Genomic DNA, 24,843 nt, shown 5'->3' with positions numbered 1-24,843 from the left:
TTTCCAGATCTGTGTCATATCAGAGTGAGATGTGAAATATCTCCATTAACATCAGAATATGTGACAGAAGATAAGGCTATTCTAGTAAGCAGCATAGAAATACTGGCTTTCCCTCTATCACCAGTGCATCTTATTGGAAAAAAGTGCAAAAACCCATGTTAAAATACATAAAGAGGTAATGAGAATGGTGATACTCTCCAGATTCCCAGTCCTCTAAGTATTTGTATCCATATGCTTCAGCTAAAGATAGATACTGTGTTTTGGAGAAGTTTACCTGAAATAATTGAAACTAGAGAAGGGCAAAAAGGAAGAAAGAAAGGAAGGAGAATGATTCAGACAAAGCTGTGCTTGGCTGTGACTAATGTCAGCTCATGCTAAACACAGCAAATTTAGTACATAACAAGCACCAAAACCACCAAGTCATATCTTACAAACGACCAGATTCAGCAGGGTCTGTCCAGATCACTAACTGATTGAGGACCTCAGCCAAACTAAACAACAAATTAGTTTTTGACTAACTAATTTTGGTTTTGGATGAAATGTCAAGTAACAGATACAATTACTGGGTTTTAGTTTTTGTTTTTAAACAAAGTGAATGTATGTTTAAACTTTTAAATCCTTCCAAGACTATTCGGATGGGAAATTGCCTAAAATTGGCATGATTTTGCAAATGATTTTTACCCTGTAATCTTTTTCCCTTTTCTCCAGCTCTAATCAGTGCTGTGCTCAGAGCTCAGTTGCACTGCCATCAGTGGGACTGTTCATGGTGTCAGGCAGGACTTTGCATCAGGCAAGGCCAATCTTCCCATTCAGGCAACAAGCATCCCACTCTCATGGGATGTCACAAGAGTGTCACAAACTGCCTCATCATCCTCTTTTGCATGGAGGAGCCAGAATCTGAAAGACATCCTAACCCACTATGGCATGCAGAACAGGTACTTACAGCGCGGTATTGAAGTAGGAGGTGACATCAGGATCAGGCACACCTGCTACAGCAAAATTACTGCTCCCAGTGTCGACCAGAATATTTAACTGCCAAAACAGAAAAAAGGAGAGGTGGTTTTCATATCCAACTAAACAAACAAAATCATTAAAAATTTTGTCTAAACTACCCTCAGTGTTAAAATGATGATGAAAGTTACCCTGAAAAATAAATACAAAGTGTCACTTTTGGGAAAGATAGGCTGCTGCAGCCCCTTCAAAACAGCTGATCATGCTGAAGTGCTTTAAAATAGTCATGTTCCTGGAAGGGGGAAAACCTGCCAAGCCCATATTCGCACAGCAGATGAATTCACAACCACCTCGAATTTCTTTTTGGTCCAACCCATGTGTCTTGGTAACCTGGCTCATCCGGGACACAGGCTGAATTGCGTACTGTTTAAAGCACTGTTTGCCTTAGAGCTTATGAGGTTTCGAGGTAGGGGTTGAGTGCAAGTCTGAGCAGAAATAAGCAGAAGCGTGAAGCTTCCTTGTGGCTTGACAAGCATGGGAATTATGCCCAGTTTGTCCTGAGCAGCAGCAACCTACCACAGCCTTCACTGCCTTTAAACAGACGGATGGCATATTTACAAACACTGTGAAAAGCATTGACTGAAAGGTGGCCTAAGAGTGGGCCACTTGTTTGGTTAACTGGGAGAATGATTTAGGCCAAAAATTGCCTAACAAATCCACACAGACAAAATGAGATGTCTCCTTTCCCCATTTGGCTCAGGTAACCAGGCTGGTTCACCTCAGCTGCATGACAGCTTGTGCTAACACAAAGCAGAAGGTAACAGCACGGGAATGAACAGCCGGATGCAGGATCACCTCTTTCAGTGAGACCTTGAAACTACATTAAATGTAGTGTCATTAAATGACAATTTAAGTCAGTCAGAGACTGTACTGCTACCAAAAGCAGCGGTCACACTTTTTCCCTGCTCTTGGCTGGATGCTTCCCAGGGCTTCGTAGCATAAGCACTTGCACCCATGGGACTGTGATGCAAATCAGATCTGGTTCCTCACCTACAGTTACCAAAAAAAAAATTAGCAATCTGCCATATCAGACAGCTACTTGAAAAGAGATGGTAGGAACAGATACTAGAAAAGGACGATTGCCTCCTTTGGTGACAGTGTGGTCTCAGATTGGCTTAAAACAATTGTGAAATTTGCCCTAGGCAGTAGCGGACAGCTGCTCCCTAGAAAATTATTAAGGAATTAAGAATTTTCCTGTAGGAGGGAGTGAGACATGAGGACTGGGTTGCCTGGGCTTTAAAGCCAGCTTGAACCAGCCACTTTGGTAGTCCTCATCACTGCTTAAGACAGGAGGTAGCTAGGGATCTAGCACTGAAAGTGGGAAGGGTAAGAGAGAACGATAAGGGAAATGAGTTTAGTGTTGACAAAGGAAGTAGAGAAACAGGGATGAGCTCAGAAAGGAGAGTAAAGGCAAAGGAGGATAAAGTATTTGGAGAAGATACACTGAATCCTTCTTTAGTAAGTTTAAGACTGAGCATAGACAAAAAAAGGCGTGAGTTGGTGTTCAAAAATATCTTTGGTTTGCTCATGGAAGGGGAGGGAGGAGATGGCTACCCTTGTTTTACCTAGTTAATATAGTATGGGGCTGAGGAGCTCTGAAATTAAAACATGAACACAAAACCAACTAGTAATCCACGGGACTCTCTTTTGAGCTGCACACACACTCTGTCATTGGTATTCCCAGTCCTAATGCAAAAATTTTAAGACTAAAAAGAAACAAACCCGCAACCTTCATCAAGTGCCTCACTGCATCCCAGATTTTAGATTAAGTGGAGACAATACATGAAAATTTATTTTGCAGCCACACAAGCTAGACACAGACGTTTAAACAAAAGGACATCTACAAGTTCACCTGGCTCCAGGAGCCGAGGCTTAAAAGAGAGTAAGAACCTCTGAGGCATGGCTTGCAATAAAATCCAAAGTTTCTACATACTTTACTTCAGCAATATCAAAAGCCTAACATTTTGTCAACTACCTAACAAAGTAAGAATTAGTCATTTTCCCCCCCTCTCTGGGATAGAAATCATATTAAAAATAAATAACAAAGAGCAGCTACAATGTGTGCATCTATCAGCACCAACAAAAGTTGCCTCAGAGGGGTGCTGCAGGGCTTAAATTAATTAGCCTTTCTGAGGCAGTCTGTGATGCTTGAGTAATGGGCACTATACATCAGCTGCATAAATACATGTAGGTGTTGCCCTAGCTTCAGCAATATGCATGACACCATACACGGAGGAGGACTTGGGGAAAAAAACCCAAACTCAAACCCAAACAAAATCCCAATCACTAAATATGACATATATGAAAGATAGTTTACCCCCACACCTTAAACACAATGTTATCATCATAGAATTCACAAATCACTGAAGGGCAAATTTACTACCCACAGTATGGAGCAAATCAACATTTCCAAAAGAAAAGAGATATCCACCCCCCAAAAAAAAGAAAATACAAAGTCGGCTAACCATGCAAGTGCCAGCCCACTCGGACACAGCAGCATTCATATGACAGACAGCTATTGAGGCTGACATTCTCTATCCGCATGTTTGTGCATAATGAGATGCAGGCAGCCAGGGCAGACACTGATTTATTGTAGTCCTCACAATAGCGCCAGTGATTAGCAGCTCATTTTGGGGTGGGTATAACTAACTGAGTTCTCTTTCTCTCCTGGCTACCCTTTGGGTCTGAATTTTCTTTAGTGCCTTCACGTCTCATTAAGAACCACTTTCATGTTGTCACCACTGGAGCCTACTTTAGTCTGTATGGCCTGCTGCTGGTTTAATGGTGCTGCTGGGGGAGCATCAGGCAAGCTCTGGTGAGTCACAGGGTGGCAGCTGAAGAAGCTATAGTCCACGACTGTCCATCCTGCCCCATCTCCAGCAGTCAGTCCTGCCCTCTCCCAAAAGATGAAGCCAAACACACCACATGCTCACTCACTCCCCAGCCGCTGAATCTCACCTCCCAGCTTACTAATGAAAACTGCAATCAATTGCACCTCAACTCGATTCACTGAGCTATGCGCTATGATAGCTGGAGAGTGGTCATACCTCTCTGTGCCTTTACCTTTCTGCCACAAAGACAGAAGACCCTGGTGCCAAGACAGAGCCAACAGCAGTGGTAGTGTCCTCCCCAGCTTCCTCCTCGAAGAAGCCCCAGAGATGGTGAATCAGAGCTCTCGTGGGCAGGCAGAGCAGGTTCCTTGGGTTTATTACTGCCATCTCAAGTGAATCACTTCCTGTCACTGAGAGCGGATTATTTAGTGATCACCTGGTTTTGTCAGAGATTGTCAAACGAAGTCAGATTTTGTGAAAGCCAAGGTGGGAGAGACATGGCTGAACGAGGGTACAAAGGAAAAACTGCCCGAAGAGTGCTGACTGATCATGTGCCCAGCATTAAAAACAATGAAAACCCACTTTCCTTTTGCTTTTGGAGGCACGGAAGGGAAACCTTGTTTTTTGTTTTTTTTTTTTTTTTTTTTTATTGTGGTTTCCAATCAGACCTATACAGCAGAAAGCAGACAGCAAATGCAAAAGGCTGTTTTTTCCCCCTGAAGGTCACCTTTACCACAGCTGTGGGATATAAAATCTGCACCTAGTATTGTACCTGGAGATTATTTTCCTGGATGCATTTCCTATATGGAAATAGCGTTGTTATTAAAAATAAGAGGTTCATAAAGATCCCTAGCTCTAGAGTAAGCAAGATAAGTAACATCCACCTCTGCCATGACAAACTTACAGAAGAAATCTGACACTATCTATATGCCATTAGGCTGTGCTTATAAAAAGAAACAAATCCAAACCTGTTTACTGAAAGTCACGAACACTGAAAGCAGAAGCCTCCTTAGGCCATACATTTTATATTTTTTCTACTCTGAAGGGATAGAGGCACTGAAAAAAACCCAGTCATAATGATTTATTTCAACTGGAAGTCAAACACATTGTCAATACTTCAAGGATCCCTCAAACTTTCCAGTGCTTGATTTAGCGCCAACATCAAATAGCACTTACTGTATGCTATCTTGCTTCAATAATTTAACTTACCACTATGTCTTCAATATTTTTAAGCTTTCCATTGCTGAATATTGTTGTATTTTGATATCAGAAAAAAAAATTGCCTATTGATCTGTCATCTTTTTTTCATTCAGCAAAGCTTCATCTATCTGTGGTTCAGATACCTGCCCTATCTGTTACAGCAAGTGGCATCAATGCTGTGTCATCAACACTAGGCATTATCTATGCCTCATTTAACTGCCTGGTGAACAGCAATTTGCAGTTACCCCACCATGCATTCAGAAAGTGACTTCACATTTTCAAGGAAAAGTGATAAAATATGGCGATCATTCCATTTTTGTTGCACAGAGGTTGCTAGCATCCTCTAACAGGGACAGATGTTGCCTGTTCTGATCTACACCTTACTCAGACTTTAAGTTTCTCTTTCCTGTTTTAGTTTGAAATCGGGAGTTTTTGGTAACTTTCAGAAAAATATACAAAACAAATCCCACGGGCTACAAGTGCATAATGCATTTCTTTGAAGTAGCTGTCTGCATGGTTTAGCATACACAGCCTTTTCTAGGTGGGAATCCTAGGGCTTGCATGCAACCCTGTCATGCTGCTGCTTTTGATGTGATTCCCTGGGTAACCCACACTGAACTAGTGATAAAGTTCATCCCCATTAAAAGACTGGCCCATGGAAAAATCCACTGTAGTTTTTTTCCCAAGTTAACTGGTCTGATCCTTTTAGGTTGAGCAATAAATTTCACCACTGGACAGAAGAAACCAGGCTGGAAAAACGTAATCAGCTCTTCATCCCTGCTTCAGCTGAAACACAGGGGGGAAAAAAAAGGAGTAACATTTGCACAGATAAGAGCCATAAATATAATAATCAGTCTCATTCAGTCTTACATTTACTCTGGGGTTCAGTCAAAGTCTCAATGATAGGCAATTGATAGCTTCCACCGCACAAGCTAGCAGACCAAAGAAGCTGGCTAAGAGTTCATGATGAAGACTACAAGCGATCATGCCTTCTCTGGAATTTTAACTTGACCCAAGGCCACCCCTTTCTTTTCCCTTCTCTCCCATCCCCAATAAAGAGAGCGACCATTCCACACTAGTAACATTCATATGCCATTCAAAATCTTGTCCTGCTGCGCTTTGATGATTTCTCCCACGCACACACTTAAAATAGGGCTTATAGTCCTACTCTGCTTGATGGAGTATGCCACACAGTGAACTATCATAAAGTAAAAATGTTTTTTTGTCCACATGTAGAGACTATAAATAGGAAGCATCCCATTACTGGCTCATGAGCTGTTACCACACATCACGATGTACTGGCTTAGTAGAAGTCCACCTCATCTAACAACCCCTGAACTTGTAACATCTCTTAACTCCCTCTCTTTCTTATTTTGTCCCACACATAATAAATGCTACAGAAAATAATTTGCTAGACAGTGCTTAAAAAAAGGTGCAAAGAAGTGCTACGTTTCTTCTTAGGGATTAGCAGCTAGAAATCATTTGGGTAACAGCTCTTCTTTTTCAAGCTGGTTAATAGATAGGAAAATTAGTTGCCAATTTAAATACTGCCTCATTTAACACAACTATTCCTAATTACATTATCAGACCATCTGGCAAGAATTGTCTACAACAATCATGTAAAGAAGAAAGCACACTAGCAACTATACGCTGTGTTTGCCCACAGTTATTACGTGTTATTATTGGCACAGACTGTCAGTCAGGTTATTTCAGCAATTTGTTTCTACAAATTGGTAATGTTACAATATACAGAGGCTTTTTAAGCACTGAGTTACTGTACGCTTTTTTTTCTGTGTTACTTGGAATTAGCATTTATGGCCTACTTCCTAATAAACAAATTCAGAAGACTAGGCTGTAATATAGATTTGTTCTCCTTAAGATACAGAAATAAAACCTAATTAAAAGATGAGTTAGAGGAACTTTTGGAAGTGTGTCTAGATGTAGAGGCCTGCAAAGTTAGACATAAACTGAAAAAGCCTCCACAACAACACATTTCTGCTTGCAGAATAATATGTATTTTGCTGAACAGGTAAGACTGAAACCAAGAAAGGGTAAGTTTGTTGGTCCATATAACAAACTGGCACACTGCCCCTGAACACTGAGGCAGGGATGGGCCTCTCATTTTTCATTGCTCATAAGTGGTCCCTGGACTGGAGCAGCCAAGTCCTCATTGCTCTGCAGCACTTCACAGAATGGCTGAGGTTGGAAAGGACCTCTGGAGGTCATCTGGTCCAACCTCCTGCTCAAGCAGGGCCACCTAGAGCCAGCTGCCCAGGACCATGCCCAGACAGCTTTTGAGTATCTCTCCAAGGATGGAGACTCCACAACCTCCCTGAGCAACACATGTGCCAGTGCTTGGTCACCCTCACAGTAAAAAAAGTGGTTTTCCTTACATTTAGAGGGAATCTCCTGTGAACTGCCTTCGGTCTTGTCACTGGGCACCTCTGAAAAGAGCCTGACTCTGTACTCTTTGCACTGTCCCTTCAGATAGTTATGTACATTGATGAGATCCCCTCCGAGCCTTCTCTTCTCCAGGCTGAGCAGTCCCAGATCTCTCAGCCTTTCCTCATGTGAGAGATGCTCCAATTCCCTAAATGTCTTCATGACCCTTCTCTTCTCCAGGCTGAGCAGTCCCAGATCTCTCAGCCTTTCCTCATGTGAGAGATGCTCCAATTCCCTAAATGTCTTCATGACCCTTTGCTGGACTCTCTCCAGTATGTCCACTCTCTTTTGTACTGGGGGGCCCAGAGCTGGGCACAGCCCTCCAGGTGTGGCTCTACCTGTGCCAAGTAGAGGAATCCAGAAAACAACTCAGCTTTTTGGCTGACAGCTGCACGGCCACTGGTGATGATGAAGCATCACTCCACCCAGAGCCAGATGACTCTCTGCAGCTTGGACGGTATCATACTTCACCTTTGAGAAGGAAGCTGAGTCCTGGAGAAGTATTTCCTGTGGTGCCCTGAGGGAGGTCACCTCACCAGAGAAAACAGACCTATCTGCTACTAGCGCCAAAAAATATTCTCCTGTAGTCATAAGAAGGGTTTAACCATGCAGCCAAGATAAGAGAGGCACTGTGAGAAAGACAAATGGAATGGAGATTAATGATTTTCTAATGTCGTTTGTTCAGCAGGTGGTGCCCACGTTTCACTGCAACGTCACACTGGGGATGCAGATGAAGGTGATTTATTGCAGCATGGAAACTTGGCAAAACCAGGAGGTCAAGTGTATCACCAAAGATAATTCCTGCTTTCGCAATGGCAGAAGTTTGTCATAGAAGATGTGGTGTGCTTGTAGGTTGTGGAGTAAGCAGGAGAACAAGTGGCAAATGGAGGCTCTTCAGGGCAGCAGCAGATCAAGTCCACCAGAGCATGTTTGGCATTTGCTGTCATTCCCCTCACCACATTCCCAGCTGGTGTCAGGATCTGGGATTTGACCCCATATCTATACTACCTTTACATTCACTCTCTCCCCCAGTCACCTAAAACACTCAGCTATCCCTGGATGCCCTCACACCTGCACTGGGCCCAGCAAGACTTTTGCCCTCAATCTTTTCATGATCTGTACTGCTAGACTGGGAGTAAAATAATTTTTTCTCCCTCTCTGAAAAGTGATAATCTCTTTCTTTGCTAGAAGATTACAAAGTACTATCTGTATTAGCCAATCTTTCCATGCTTAAGAGCACTGCATGCTTCTGTAGTTGAGATTTGTATTAAAAACACAAATGCTAAAATGACTGATTGCTCTGAAGTATAAACTTGCTAAACTAAATTGTGAGTTGAAATATGAGCATCTGACTCTGGGACTGATGAATAGTCATTTTGAAGAGAAATATTACAGGAAGTGCTTTATATATATTATCATTTTGACAATAAGGGAAGGCTATTATGGTTTAAAGACAAAAAAAATAGTCAGCCAATCAATCCTGGTAACAAAACAAAATATCTATTCTTCATTTCTGCGCTCTCCTTTCTGTCAATGCCTTTGGTTCTCTAAACATTAGCATTCTTTCTGCACATGCCGTCTCATGTGGTATCTTATTTTTCAGGCTGAAATTTATTTGCTGTGTCTAGATTTATCATACAACACATCCATCCTATTCATGCTATGTGAACATGCTTTGCTGTTGAACATGAGCTATTACTTGCTTATCTTAGAGCTGTGTGAATCGTAGCAATTTTGTCTCATTGCCTTTCAGAAAAGATTAACCTTTTTTTCCTTTTTTTTTTTTTTTTTCCCAGATACAAATCCCTCTCTCATATCACACCCTATAGCTGACAAAAAACTAGGTGTGTGAAGCAACCCTCTAGTTCACATAAACCAGCTACAGCTGAAGTCATGACCTGCTCTAGGCACTGGGTTTTAAGGAAAATCTGGACTAGTTAGAGAAAGTTCAGTAACAATAATTCAGAGGTCCAGAAAAATCTCATGTGTAAATAAACACTGAAGGGCTTGAACTGGTTTGAGAAGACTGATGAAAACTGTGATAGTCTTTTAACAGACACGTGGTTGCCACAGAGATGCCCTCAGAGCTGCATCTTTCAGAAAAAAAGGAGTTGCATGTGAATCAACTCGTATCTTCATCAGCCTTTTCCTGTGTAGCCAGCAACGCACATTAACATCAAGTAGACTGTTAGTTCTTACCGAGAGCAGCAAGGCACCCAAGTGCTCACAAAGTTGAGTGAGGAAAATCTAGATATGCTCTATATTTATACTAAACATGTTCTTGAATTGAAAGATTAATGAGTGCCTAGATAAATTGAAGATTAAAAAATCCCCACAAACACACCCTGGAATTCAAGAATGAATGCAAGAGACATCAGCTATTTGCACTTAAGAACACACAGAGCTCTTGTTAAATCTGAAAGCATGTTTCCACCTGTTAGTAGGTGTATAGGAATTAAATTTATCAATTTTCTGCTAATTACAGTACAGCACTGATGAGACAGGGAGACTAAGCCGAATGCCACTGGGACTAACTCTCACGTCTAACTGCAAGACTCAGGAGGAATTCCAGTGCTCATGCAGCCTTGGTTTAGAGACAGGCTACGTCTAAGCTCTACGCCACATCTAAACTAGTGAGCCTCTCATTCAGAGGTCACCCCTCCCTCTCCAGAGAACGCAGTGGCCAAAGGTGTCCGAAAGACAGCCATTAATTCAATAACTCAACAGCTATAAAGAAACTGAAGAAATGCCTGAAGTCCATCTCTACCACCAGCCAGACTCTTGGAGATACACTCATGAATGCCATTACTGCTTTCAAGTCACCTTTTCAACCCAAGCCTCTTTCTCACTTTGAAACCACTGAGCGTAGCCATCGCAGAACAGACCTGCTGGGTGTTGCTTGATAGGATTTTGAACTCTTTGGAGCAATGGCCAGCCACATCAGATGGCTATTAGTCCACAGAGATATGGTTGCTGTAGGAGGACCCGAGAAGAGGGACTGCTTCTAGCTCCATAGTAAATAGAAGGGTGGTGGAGGTGGGAAAAGGGCTGCACAACTGTATTTCACGATACAGAGGCCTGTGCTTCTGCCACCAGCCAGTGAAAAAGGGTTTTGCTGTCCTCAGCTCCCTTGGCAAGCATCTATGCACTTGTACCCTCGTGCTTAACCACAGCCTGTCTCGCTTCATTCCTGAAGAAAACCACTGTCAAATTACTTCAGTTGACCTGAAGCTAAACTTTCTCTGTAAAAAAAGACAACCACCTCACTGAAAAACAACCAACCATCCACCTCAGTGTCTTAGGTTAAGTGTCTGCTACATCTGTTCTGTTTACCAGTACTACTTAGCGCTTGGTAATTCTAAAAAACATAGTCTTATGTCAAACAATTTTAGAGGGTTTTTTTTTGGGGGGGAAGGAGAATGGGACTCATCATGCTAATAGACTACCTTTCAGAATATAATATCCAAGGAAGTCTTTTTGCTTTGTGTTTTTTTTTTTTTTTTTTTTTCCAAAGGAAATGAAACCAGTCAGCCTATGTTAATGTATTATACCCAGTGAATGATTACAGTTAGAAGCTGCATACAGTTCAGAATTTCAATTTTCTGAGGCTTTTGCGCTCCAAAATTAGCTTCCAATTTATTTTGTCAGGTCACCCTTTTCTTTACCTCTATTGTTCATTAGAGTCAGAGAAACTACTGTCTGGAAAAAAAAAGAAAAGGCATTTTTAGCTCTTCTTCTCTATCTATCTTCAGAAGTCCTATACTATATAAAAAAAGTTTGTTTTGAAACTAAAGCAACAACCCTCCAAGTGCAGTATCTGTAAGACTGAGAGTTTTACACATTTGCACAGCGCCAAGATATACTAAGTAAACGCAAGAAGGCTTGAACTGACTAATCTTTAAACCTTCCTCACACTGTACAAGCTTCTACACCATGAGTCACCACCCGTGTTTACTGTGCCATTTGGAAATAACAGACTTAATCGAGGGTCATGTTTCAAACTTCAGTACAGAAGGCCATTCCTAATGTTCTTGAGGATAGGCTAGGAGTATCTCTAGCCTCAAGGGTACTGTTATATTTGTTGGTATTCTCCCTTTTGTCAAAGACACCACAGTACCCTTCAGCAGTGGGCAGAAGCCTCTCAGCAGAGGTGCAATCTCGCTACTGTATTTCTACCTCCATTAAAAGGTCTTCCTTGCACCCAAGGTCTAAACTTCAATCTCAAATTTAAATAAGACCCTCGATTTCAAATTGCACTGGAGATGTGAAACCAAGTGCCAAAGCTGCTCCTACAATATTTAAGAAGCTTTCGAAGGCAGCGATTAACTTTGAAAAAGGCTACATTTTGGAGACGGGTAGGAAGAAAAAGAAGTTTGCAGGACAGCAGTGAGAAAAGTCAGAGTTTTGAGAAGACTGCACACCAGGTCTGATCTCTTCCCTCTCCTCCCCCTGTCAACCTGCTCTTATAGCGACACGATTCTTTTCAGGTTTTTTTCCCCCTCTGTCAAGATGTTAGTTTTGGAGATGGGTTTTGTTAGCAAAAGTTTTTCAAAGCCTGGAGAGGTGAAGGCAGGACACTCCTGACACACCAGGTCTATCTGTTCTCCCCAGAACAGGCTGTTCCCAGTGGCACTGCCATACCCACACAGCGGGGCCGCTCATTATAACGTCCTTCTAGCTGCACTTACTGCCTGCTTTCAGGAAGGGCTTGCTTATGTTTTTTAGTGCTTTTCTTGAAGAAGGACACTGAATGCTTATACAGTATTTTCCAGTCATTCCCCTAAAACACTGTGACAAAACCGAAGTGGATAAGCATCATTTTTCTTAGGTTTTCTTTATCCATATACTGCAACCCTCCCAAAACATGACAGCCAACTGACATGATTACATGGGAACACCCACCTTGCTGCTTAAGTCAAGTTCAGGGCTGTGAAAGCAGCCTCTCCCTCCTGGAGGCCAGGAAACTACTGACAATCCCACACTCACATACTGGGATCCCTGGATTAGCCAAGATTGTTGGACATAGAGAGGTAAATAAATTAGCACACACCTTGGAAAACCAACTGTGAACTCCCCATACTTCAAGGCATGACTTCTGCTATAAAAATACCACAACTTGTTATTCAGGACTGGACTTGCAGCACTGCCAGATTTTGTTCAACGTGTAAGAGCTGCTACAGTATTTGATGTTGCCAAACCAGGATGTTTCAGCCTGGGGAGTTGAAAAGACCAGTCCCATCCTCTAACTCCCTTGAACTACCTCTTCCCCACCTGCTATTAGCAGCTCCCACCTCTGTTCCTCCCTTTCTGCCCAGGATCCCATTTCTTTCGCACATCTACTGGGCTGCTGCTATATGGACGGCAAAGGGATACAACTGGATCCACTGCTGTGGGCAAGGGGAGGGAGGGAGGCAGGGAGGGAGGCAGGGAGGCAAGAAATCAGGGTTAAAAAAAGGCAAGTCCAGCTATGTCACGCACAAGGACTGGAATTTGGTTATTCTGATTGTATTCACTGCTAGAAAAGTTGTGCCACATCTCCGGGGAAAGGCGTAGGGTCAGGCAGCTGCCTGCTGGTCTGTGCCATCTTAAGCAGCCACAGGAATGTACACAGGCAGCCCTGGGTCTCAGGGCACAAACAAGGTGATGCAACTCCAGTGTTTTTATTTCCCTGGTAATTAATAAAGGGAATACAACAGACAGAAGGCTTTTGCTCCCCACTCCACCTGACCTATTTAGGATATTACCGTGGAGCAGAATTTGCTTGTCATCATGGCAATTTCTTGGAATTATATAGGAGAGTTCAAAGGCACAACAGAAAGCAGCTTTCCACTCCATAATACCAGGAATGACTATTTGATTGGGGGTGGGGAAAAAAAAGGAAAAAAAGCGCTATTAAGCAATGTCACAATAATGTGTTTGATTTATTAAAAATAAGAACAATCTTTTTTATTCATACTTATTCTAACATTTTTACTTAAAAATCTGGCAGGGCAATTTAAAGGGCAGACTTGATTCTCAAGTGAAATAAGATATGATTTTTTTTTTAATTCTTTTTTTTAAAAAGCAGCAATGTTCCTCCCCCTGCTATTGGACTCATTTATTTCTCTCTCCTCAAACATGCACACTTTACTCTTTACCCTGGCTAATACTGTAGAGGCAGCAGCTCTGGGAAATGAACTAGCTTCGCCTGTGGCTCATACATCATTACAATTGTTAACCAAGTTCCACTATAAAAATCTTTATTACACAGGAGAACAGAGGCATGCAGGAACACAGCTTTATTTTCAGATACCAAGTTGAGTTTGTAGGGTGAGAAGTTAAAAGACTTTTTTATGCTCTCAGGTTGACGAAGGCTGCTGCTACACACTGCAACAACACACAGAACACAGCTTCCTACTATCCATTCCTCCGCATATCAACCTGTAGGAGTAAGCTATCTTCTACTTCTGCCAGGGATTACAACCCATTGTGTTATGATGGTACCTCAGGTCCTGCAGCAGCCCAGGGCTCCAACATGTTACGCACTATGAGGAAGGCAGCAAGTGCAGCCACGTTGCTGCTGACACACGAGCTGATGGTGCTCAGGCCACTGGAATTGTGAAATTTCGCCCATTAGCAACACCAAACGTTGTCATGCATGCCTGCCTGCCATGGAGAAAGTTTCCAAACCTGAACAAAAATGCTCAGGTAGTATCACTAGCATTTGGTCACTTGCCAAGAAAAGGTTAACCCGAAGGCTCAGCAAAGTGCAAATGAAAGTTAACTTTAGCTGGAACATGTAACACATGCCATCATTCGTAACTACAGCTGCAGAGTAATTTTCTGAACTCCTCCCCCCCCCCTTATTTATCTCAGCAGTCCAAATGCAAAAATCTGGCACTTTGGATCACGCGAAATGTTTGTGTTATTCCCTGAAGGACTCTGCATTCATGAAGTAATGAGAAGATTATTCTGTGACAGATAAAACTGAAGCACTGTGACTGCATCAGATGATATCTTGCTACAGCACTTCTCAGACCTTTGCAAAGTGTGACCAACTTTGGACTCCTGTGTTTTATTTGCAACCTGAGAGTCACCGAGAAGAAAAACGAATGAATTAAATAAAAATCTCTTTAGTCACAGAAAAGTATCAGTAGGACTGATGAATCATTTTCTGACACGCCTCACATTTCACTCTTACTCGTAGCAGACATCTACTAGACAGCACCGTGAATGAAAGCATAGGTTTTTCCATACCACACTTAAGCAGCATGGTAATATTGCCCTGCAGAACTTCCAAATTGGTATAGCATGCTCTGTCTTGAAAAGACGGTACAACTGTTAATTTCTTATGCCACAAACACTGACAGTCAAGGTTTCTGTATCAACAGGTATCATAATGGAATTTGGGAAGTAAAGTTTCCAATTAGGTAGAATAAATGAGAGAAAAAAATCTTCCCTCAAGATTTTGCAAAGTCACAATTTTGAAAACAGATCTGAAGTCTGCAGTTGATACAGTCACTCTAGTATATTATTTTCTATGCCAAAACTATTGCTGCCAAAGGCAATCTTCAAAATTTACCTTCTGCTGACCTGATGTATTTTTTTCTTCCCTAATACCACAATAAAATTTTCAAGGGGGGACACGCAGGACCCAAGCTTTCATACAATGGCTTATCAGGTAAGCCTTTTGTTCCTGTAGAAGCCCCAAATGGCTGATCTTCTCTGGTTTGAAGCTTCCTTTGGTAGCAAATTAAGAAACAGAAAGAGCCTGGGTGGGCAAGAAATTTCTCACATCTGGCCTTGATGTGAGCCTGCGCACAAGCCGCAGAACCACAGCAGGTCCAAGGCACCCTCTACAGACCACTCTTGCAGTCATATCCACAACCAAATGTCAAGGAATTATCTGAGAGACGGCCGTCAGAAGGATCCAAATACTTTTTCCCTGTCAAATGGCAAGAGCTGGCCTTTGATGCAAGAAGGCTTATGCTCCCTACCTCAAGGGGAGAGGCGACTCTCAGTCCTTGAGTTGTTGTCTGTTTTTCTTTAAAACAAAAATGCCAATGAGAAAAAGTAGTGCTATCAAGTAGTTTTAGATCCCTAGGAATGGATTCATTTGTGTCTTTAAGGAGGAGAAGCTTACCAAGTGTTACCGCAGCATTAATACCTTTTCTCTTTTAAAATAAAACTGGACTAGCAATGACTTTGAGACAAACGTTTTCCCTAAACACATGCAGTCTAGCTTAAAAGCAGTTTTTGCTAGTAAGTAGGTACAAAAATAAACCAACCATAAAGCTAAATAAAATCAACTAATTTTAGTACTCACAAGCTGAGCAAAGAGGACAAAATCTACAAGTAATTTATTTTTCACAATTTCACATTATTAGTAAGCAGTGGTGAAGGGAAAAATAGGGTTGTAGAGTGCAATTACTGTCTTAACAGATTCTCTTCAAAAGAGTCTTATAATTATGACACATTAATTGTATTCAATGAATTGTAATTTTCACTTGAATAAGATTTTTCCTATCTAGCTTATTTTCCTCAAATTCCCTCTCTGCCATACGCCACAGGTTTCATCTATTCAAGGAGGACTCTTACAAAACCAAGCTCTAGAACATCTGTCCACCACCGCCCTTCCCATAAAATATTCTTAGAAATAAAAAGGCAGCGAGAACAGAAGGAGGAGAGACAGGCAAAAGGAAGAACGAAGGAACAACTGTGCTGGAGGAAAGAGAGGGGGGAAAAAGAGTATTATTTTATCAATCTTTGGCAAAAGAAGGAGCAAACGTTGACTCTGGCCCAAGGCTTTCTGAAGGCACAAGAGCTGACTTTGCTATGTGACTGCCCTCAGATGAGGTCAGCCAAAAGCCCATCAGACAGCCACGCCTGGAGGAAGCCTGCTGAAAGGGCTGGGCACATGGGCAGTAGCAGGTTCAGCGGCCAATCTTTTACCCCAAGAGGAAGTTTACGAAGCTCCTTAGCGAGGCTCTTGGGTGGTTCTGGACTGCTGCAGCCTTTGCTGCACAGAGCACAGCCTCTGCTGTAGCAAAACCAAAACGTGGTTGATGCAGACATCCTCAAGCTACCTCAGGTGCTGCCAGCAGTAACTGAGCTCACTGTGTGTTGCAGAGCCACCCAGAAAAACACAGCAGATTGCTCGTGTGGAGGTCCCTGTTGTCACAACTAGACTGTTACTAACCCGAGTTAGCTGGTTTCTACTAGCTCGGTTCTTTAACGCCTCAATCCAATCGCATGGGTGGCTGTGATGTAGGCATATGCAGAGAAGAGGAGACAGATAGTCAGCTAACTTGCTATTTTAAAACTAAGGGAGCTCATGTGCAAAAAATTGCAAATAAAATCTATTTTAGTCCTGGGCTATTTCAAGTGCTTTGAAGGACACTGAACTAACAGATACAAATTCGAATGTAAAACTTCTGATTTTAACAGCAGTCTAGTATCTGTAGAACACGTACTGCATTTGCTTCACAAGTGCAGATCTACATAGCAAAACCAGGTTGAAAAGCAGCAAAATGTATGACAGTTCCATCAATGGCAGGAAAAAACACTTCCTTTTTCTGGCGCAGCTGAACGCTGCCTCTTTGACTTTGAAGATCTGATCTCAAGTCCTAATCTGAGCAGAAATAAGAGCAACAAGTTCCTTCACTTATTTACACAAATTATGATTACATGATTTTACAGCCAGTAAGAAAAGGGAGAGAGGTATGTCTGATTTATACTGGAGATGTACATGTGCAGGGGTATGCTACTGTATAAGCTTTCTTTTTCAAATGTAGGTACACTTGACAATGACCAGATTAACATTTCAGGTCAGACTTGACTGACCTACAGCAAGTGACAAATTTTCAAAAATATTAAAATGTGGAGGCAATGTAATAGCTAATGTGTCCTCACAGACTCAAAGTTGTAAGTGCCCTTCACAAAAATAAAGACCCCTGCAGGGTGTAGTAGTTTTTAAATCTCTCTTGCCAGATACTATCCCTAGGGTCACAGCCCTCTGGTTAGAGGAGGGAAAAAAAAAGGAAAACCCCAAGGAAAAAAAAAAAAAAAAAGACTCCTTCCTTAATAATCCCAAACATACAGGAACTCCACATGGGCTTCATTTTGTCCACTGGCTTGTTTTCCATCTCATTTCTACTCCAAATTCCAACTAATTTACTCCTTAATAATAGGCAAAACAGTCATTTGCTCACACTCTACTTTACTCTTCCCAAATTTAACTGATGCTTTTGCCTTGATGGGGAATTAAATGTGAGGAGCAGTAAAAAGTGTGAACCTGACATCTATTGTCACCACCCCTGTTCCTCACAACAGATCCTTTGTCCTGACTCACCAGGATCTGAATGCATGACTGCTGTGTTCAGCAACCCTGGATAACAAAGCTTCCACCACTTCTCTGAAGGAGAGAAAGTGCCATTGAAAGGAGCAGTTAGTAGGTCTCTAATCCATCAGACCTGGGAGAGGAGCACATCCCGAGGAAAAGCCATGATTGAGCCTCTTCCACTCACTGTCACTCTGCACATAGCGCAGGCCACTGCAGCCCACTTGTAAGCACAGCAAGACAAAGCCTCGATACAAAACTCTGTGCTGTACTCAGGGCAACTGCATTGTAATTAATACTCATGGTTTGGGTTATTTTTACAGTACAGGCTCCACTACCTCCATCTATTCCCTTTTGTGAGGGCTAATTTTGTATAGAAGGAGGTGCCAGAATGCTCATTTGTAAAGACAGAGACCTTTCTGTCAACCCAAACCTGGTATGTTTGCTTTGTCTTTGGTCAAAAATACATTACAGTCCACTGCATCACGGTACATTATTATACTAATCCTGTCTTATCTCTTTCAGGTCCTTGTCCTTTTTATTTTGCAGGCATCCAACAACAACTAAAATCTACCCATCATTTAACATTTGCATTTCAATAGTACTTCCATTAGAAGATCTGGAGGGATTTTGATGCTGACACCTCAAAATATTCCAATATACCACAGCACTGGTTTTTGCTCCTCAACCAGTCCTTTTTTTCAGCTTTCTTAAAGAGCTCAAAAATAAACACAAAAGACCCACATATTTATTATTAAAAAAAAAAAAAAAAAGGAAATAGAGAGAGCCTTGAGTTGGAGCTTGCTTTCTTGTATTTCAACCTGGAAGCATAACGTTTTCAAAACTTCTTGTATCTAGAAAGATGCTAAACCCCCTTTCAGCAAAATTAAGAAAACAGAATTTAGCTTCTTAGGGATTAGCACAGCTCCAGAAATCAGGCCCTTATCAGCCAATATAGCAAGACTAGTGAAGTGACGAAATTACAAGAACAGCTGAATCTTTCCTCACAATCTTCCCTTCCTTCCAACACTCAGGAAATAAGAGTTATCAACAATCAAGGAAGAATGGCTGCCTGTTCAGAACTTGCTGATGTGTGTGTTCATCACCTTCAAAATACCAAGCTATAAATTATAAGAGTCCATAACACACTTGAGGTGTTTAATATATACCCTTCTTTAACAGCTGGAAGAAATTGAAAGAAAGAAAACCTCCCACCAATTAAATGAAAATTGGAGTTTGTGTTTCACAGTGAAGGCTGTTAGACCCAACATGCACACTGACCTTAAAACTCCAGAGCAAGTTTACAGGACACGGTTTTGCTCACCCCGTGCACAGAACAAACTGCCATTGGGAAAAACAATAGACAAAACCTCTTCATGCACAGAATGAAAAATTGACACTGAAATTTCATAAAGGAGCCGTGGCATTCAGAGCGCAAGTCAGATCCTATTGTGGTTTCAATACCTGCTAATCAGACCACAGCTCAGCTCCCAGGAAGCCTGGCCTTGCTTTGCAACCAAGTTGCAGGAATAACTTTTACCTGGTCTCAGTAAAAACACAATTTGGACAAGCAGGACTACTGCTACCTCATACAGTGAAGACTAGCACAAGAGGCAAGATGAGGCAACAGTACTTTCTTTACAAATATTTAATGCAGTCCAGATGAACTTCAAGAAAGCTGTGAAGAACATGGGGTACTTTAAGAGTTTACTTTTCTACTGGTCAAAAGCTCACAGGAGAAGCAAAATTAATATGAAAAGAACTGCAGTGAAGATAGTGAAAAAACCTAAATGATCTTTGATTCAATTCCTCACAGTACTTATAATCTCAGGACAGGCAAAATAATAAAAGACAGAGCAAAGGAATTCTATCAGATTATTTAAAGAAATAAGAAGTAAGAACAGTGCACACAATTCATATTGGGCTCTTGCCACCTCTTATTTAAATCTGGGATCGGAAGAAGTGCACCTATACCAACAGGTGTAAAGCACATAATCCATCAGAAGTAGGACACATAATAATACAACCATGAAATAAGAGATAAATATATCACACTCTTCAATACAATAGACCTTCTTTTTCACCTTTCAGATAATTCTTATGTAGATATGCATGTGAATAAATGAGAGTTAATGGGAGTAAGGACAGCTGACACCGACCTGATAGCTAGTCTGTAGATCTGATACAATTTGGAAGGATACTGTATTATAAAACTGTAAATGATCAGCAACACTTTGGCTGAAAACACTTTGCAAAACTGGATTGACTGCACTGAAGTCTCCTCTCTTGAAAATAAAATAAATTTGACTTCACACAGCTGCTCTATTTTTATATCGTCAGAACAAGTATTTCAGAACTGCCTTTGTGAAACTCAGTTCTGTGCTGTGTTTATCTCCTATATGACAAATTAGAATTGGAACAAAAGCCAAACAGTGTGCCTTAAATGACCTGAAAAAAAATTTCTTTCGTAGTAGCTTCCTTCCAAGAACGGAAATTAAAAAAGGAAAATTTCTAAAAATGCAATTGAGCAGTAAAGCAAGCTCAGTAGTGCTGAAGTCTTTCACAAATGCTTATTCCCCATACTGGCACAGTAGCTTTCAACACTTAGCGCGCACACACTTTCAAAGTTACCAGGCACCAACACTATTGTAACCATGACATTAAGTCTTGTGCCTCTTCTCACAGGCTGCTCTTTGGTCTTGGTCCACTGCGGCCTTGTTTGCATTTACCCATCCCCTCTCTGTGACACCATCTGGAGTAGCAGCTCTGCCGTCCACCATTTTGCTCCGACAGCACGGAAACGAAGCCATGCTGCTCTGCAGCTCTTCTTCATTGCCAGTATCCTTCTTCCTCCTTAGCAAAGTGTCAGGGCAGCATTACCCCCTGTGCGGGCTTGGCAGTCCTTCAAGAGGCCTGGGTGAGGAAGGGAGTTAGCTTGGGTGAGGGTCCCCTGCCAGAGGGGTACAAGAGTAAAGGAAGGTGTCCAAGCATCGCTTCACACTGCAGCTTCTAACTTGAGGCAAAGTCAGATAGGGAGGAGCATTTAAATCAATAAAAGACATCTCTCCTTTTCTACCTGATCATGGCCCACTCTGACTCCAGCAACTACTTGCCCGAGGAGCTTAACACAATCCCAACACTTGGCAGTATCAAGACACTTGCTTTTAGTATCAGCATTGTGAAGGATTCAAGCAGCGCTAGCCTGTAGCGGCTTTGCAGCTTTATACTATTCATTGCAAAGAAGAAAAACAAGTACATTTGTGATCTTTAAGTCTTCCAGTTTCAGGCAGGGAATGAGATAACAAATTCATCTCCATCAAAAGTAAAGAATAAATTTTAACTGCACTCTACTGAGTCACTACACACCAAGATCTGATTTTGGAAACACAAGCGAATTTATAACCTTACTTACAACCTCAGTGGGCCTACTCGTGAATAAAACTTCACATGTGCTAAACACCAGTGGCGGTTTTTTAAATAATTAACTTTGCAAGAACTCAGAACTAGTTCAAAATAGTAAAAGCTTTGCAACCAGATTCAGAGCTTTTTTTCAGATGGAAAAAAAAAAATCACTGAGGCAAGTTTATCTGAAACCTTACATCACTTGTAATACAAGTAATACTAGCTGTTAGGCGTAAGTGAAGCCTCCAGGTGCACCAAGGGCTGCACATTTCTCCCTTTTAGACCTCCAGCCACATTATGAAAAGCCTGTCATATTTTTCCTTCTCCATTTCTTCCAATTTCAGAATCCCCCTAGACATGTAAGGAGATGATATGCTTGATAGTCACTTTTTCTACCTAAAATTATTTTTTTCATTTAAGACATACTGAATTGGATTATTAGTCCAATCAAATCTGGTATCATGATTCTGGCAGAAACCAATATTGAATGTTCCCTGGAGTAATGAAGCACACACAACGCCACACTAATAGAACTAGTCAAATATGCAGCACACAACACGAAGGAAAAATTATTTCATGGCCTCTTGTGGCTATTGGGCCACACCTTGATATATCAGACCTAGATAACTTTTTTTTTTTAAGAAAACCCTCCATTTATTGATCATAAAACAATGCCACCCTTTCTCAATACACACACTGAATCTACCTTTACACGTGTCAATTAGAGTGACGATGTGGCCAATCCTCTTACGTTCAAAGTGTAAAAAAGAAAGAGCTCACAAAAGTCCAAAAATGTAACAAGGGCTGAACACTCCCTGATGGCTAGGCATTTTGGCATTCATTGGCTTTTTATTACGTAGAGGAGCTAGAGCAGAAGAATAAGGATTTTTTTGTGTACTCTGGGAAGGTAAGGACCTAAACTCCCGAAGCAAACACGAAGTTCTGAGGGAAAGCCCCCAGGGCTTTCAGGAAATTAATCCCCACTCAGCTGACTAGTCATCCCCACCAGCAGCCCAGCACCGCTCCTCCTGGGATCTCATGACACAGATGAAAGAGCAACTACATTGCAAAAAAAACTTCAGCAATGCTGGTGAAGGCAGATGGGGGAGATTGAGGGAAACAATATTCAAAACACACACTCTCTTTGTGTTATTAATGACTAAGACACGAATTCCCGAAAGAAGGGACTGGTTTTGCCTAGCCATCACTTAGTTTAACAGGAAGATTTCGAGTGATTCTCCCGGGGGCATCGGGAAGATCTATCAAAGCGCCCAATCACAATGCAAAGCAGCTTAAAAAAATATTAAAAGAACAAAAAAGCACCCTCTGACTTTAAAACCCAGTCATTTCGGCTGACGGAACCACTCGCTGACGAAACAGCCTGAATCCGGGCACCAGCCCCGCAGGGTTTCCCGGGCAGCCACCGGGCCATGGCAGGGCAGCGCAGGGCAGGCTCCCGCAGGCGCTGCCGGCGCAGGCAGCCGCTGCCCGGCGACGCCGCCGGGGCTCCGGGCGGACTGGCGGGGTGTGTGTGTGTGTGTGGGTTTGGGCCGGGGGGACGCGCCTCCCGCCCGACCCGCAGAAACTCGCTGCTGCTGCCGCCGCTCCCGGCAGAGTCTTTCGGCGGGGGGGGGGGGGGGGGGGGGAGGGAGGCGCCAGCACATAGCACTGAGAGAAAGTTGCGTTTGGGCTGGGGGGCGGCGGCAGACTCCCGCCCCCCCCGAAGTTTCCCCCACCCCCCGAAGCCCGCAGCCCCCTCGTACCGCCTGCGGCGGGGTCCCGATCAGCATCTCCAGGTAGTAGCCGCGGCCGGAGTCCCCCTGAAGATTCTCCACCATGGCTAAAAAGTTGAGGGTGCCCCCGGGATCCGAGGCCAAGGCCAAGCCGTCCGCGCCACCGAGGGGCTCCTGCTGCCGGCTGCCGCTGCCCGGCCGCACCACCACTGGGGCGGGCGGCGACCCGCCGGGGGCGGCCGGGTGGGACACGCGGAGTGGGAGCGAGAAGAAAGCCCGGCTGAGCCCCGCCGTGCCGGCCAGGAGGAGCAGGAGGCCGGGAGCCGCCAGCGGCGTCCCCATCCCGGCGGGGGCCGGGGGTGCTTCCTAACGGCAACGGCTCCGGACGGAGGCAGCGGCCGCCTGGCTGCCAGGCTGGAGCAGCTGGGGAGGGGAGGAGGGGGGAGGAGGAGGAGGAGGGGGGAGGAGGAGGAGGAGGGGGAGGAGGAGGAGGAGGAAGAAGGGAGCGGCTTCCCCACGCCCCGGCTTCATCTCCCCCTCCCCCGAACCGAGCTCCTCCTCGCGTTTCTCCGGCACGGCCCCCGGGCAAGGGGGGCTCCGGCCGCTCCGGGACCATGCGGGAAAGTTGCTCCGGCCCGGAGCCCGTGGGAGAAACTTCCCGGCTCGGCCCGGCCCAGCCCGGAGCCCCGCCGAGGGAGCGTGGCGGCGCGCTGGGGAGAAAAGTTTCCGAAAGCCTTGAAAGGGAGAGCGGTGGGGCGGGCGAGGGGGGCTCCGTGTCGTCCCCCCATCCCCCCCCCCCCCCCCCCCCCTCCCCGGTGTGGCGGCGGCTCGACCCGCAGCGCCGGGGGGCGAGCGGGGCTCCGGCCGTCTCAGGACCCCGTGGGAGCAGAGACTGTGGCCGCGCAGGGGTGGAGAAGGAGGTGGGGATGCGGGTGCGTCTCCCGCACGCGTGTCCGTGGTGGTGGCGCGGGTGACAGTAGCCGCGTCTCGCAGTGGCGGTGTCTGGTGTGAGGAGCAGGCGTGTGTGTGTGTGTGCAAGTTCATCTGCTGTACTAATAAGAGCGAGGCATGAAAGACGTCTGCTTGTGAGAAAGTCTGCAAGGCTTTAAATGTCTTCATCATGCACGGAATTAATAACAGCAGTCAAGTGCGGCCTTTTGAAAGATGGGAATACTTAGGACGGAATTAGTCTCCACACCTCTGGAGTAATGACAGTGCCAGATAGATCATTATTTGGAGCAGGTAGTCCAAAAGCCTTGAAAAATAACACTGGGCAAGTCTAGGCAGAGTCCCTTTGTGTTTGTTTCTGACCCTTTGCCCCCATTCTCTGTACTAGATAAAGTTAAAAAATACCCAGCCTAAGTCATGCATACTGTCTGTATCCCCTGACCAATTTGCTCTCCTGGGCGACCACCTGGTCTGTCCTTGGGTGTAAATCTGCTTCAAGCTGCGTGGACTGAGATCCCTCCCCTGCCATTGTAAACAGAAAGGGCTCCCTCCCTCCATTCCTTGGGAAGGAATAATCAACCGCAAGATTTCCAAGTGTTTCACAGGTATTAAATGAAGTTTCACTAGGAGTTAGACACCAGTAGTGTTCATTCCCAGGAAGGCTGAGCAAACTGTTTGCTGGAAGGGAACTCAGGTGAGGCTGTTACTCATAGCTGTTGCCAGTTGCCTGCAGAGGATAAGCCTTAAAAAGAAAATTGGAGCCCACCTGCCCTTGCTGAAGGAAAAAAGGTGTTTTCACTTTTTTTCACTGATGTTTTCAGTACTCTGGCTCTCTGTCACTTAAAATCTGGAGTCCTTGCTCTCACTTCGTAGCTCCTCCTTTAGATCAGTTTGGTGCCTTGGGTGCAGTTGAGAGCTTTTCCCCGCATCTACAGCAGGACCTGGTCATGGTCCCTGT

General features: G+C 43.7%; 1 protein-coding gene across 1 annotated transcript in view; it reads right to left on the bottom strand.

Annotated features, from left to right (window-relative positions):
* Window positions 1–23,304, bottom strand: part of BACE2 (beta-secretase 2) — a 53,542-nt gene extending 30,238 nt beyond the window's left edge. The window contains exons 1-2 of the mRNA XM_074858376.1: window positions 22,968–23,304; window positions 944–1,032 (exon numbers count right to left, since the gene is read on the bottom strand). Of these exons, the coding sequence (XP_074714477.1) occupies window positions 944–1,032; window positions 22,968–23,279 (401 nt within the window). The 5' untranslated portion in view covers window positions 23,280–23,304. The remainder of the gene's footprint in view (window positions 1–943; window positions 1,033–22,967) is intronic.
* Between the last annotated feature and the right edge of the window lie 1,539 nt (window positions 23,305–24,843).

This window comes from Strix uralensis, chromosome 2 (genome assembly GCF_047716275.1).
Source record: "Strix uralensis isolate ZFMK-TIS-50842 chromosome 2, bStrUra1, whole genome shotgun sequence".
In the NCBI taxonomy this organism is placed as follows: Eukaryota; Metazoa; Chordata; class Aves; order Strigiformes; family Strigidae; genus Strix; species Strix uralensis.
Note: the sequence above shows the minus strand (reverse complement) of the source record. Positions and strands in the feature narration are given on the sequence as shown.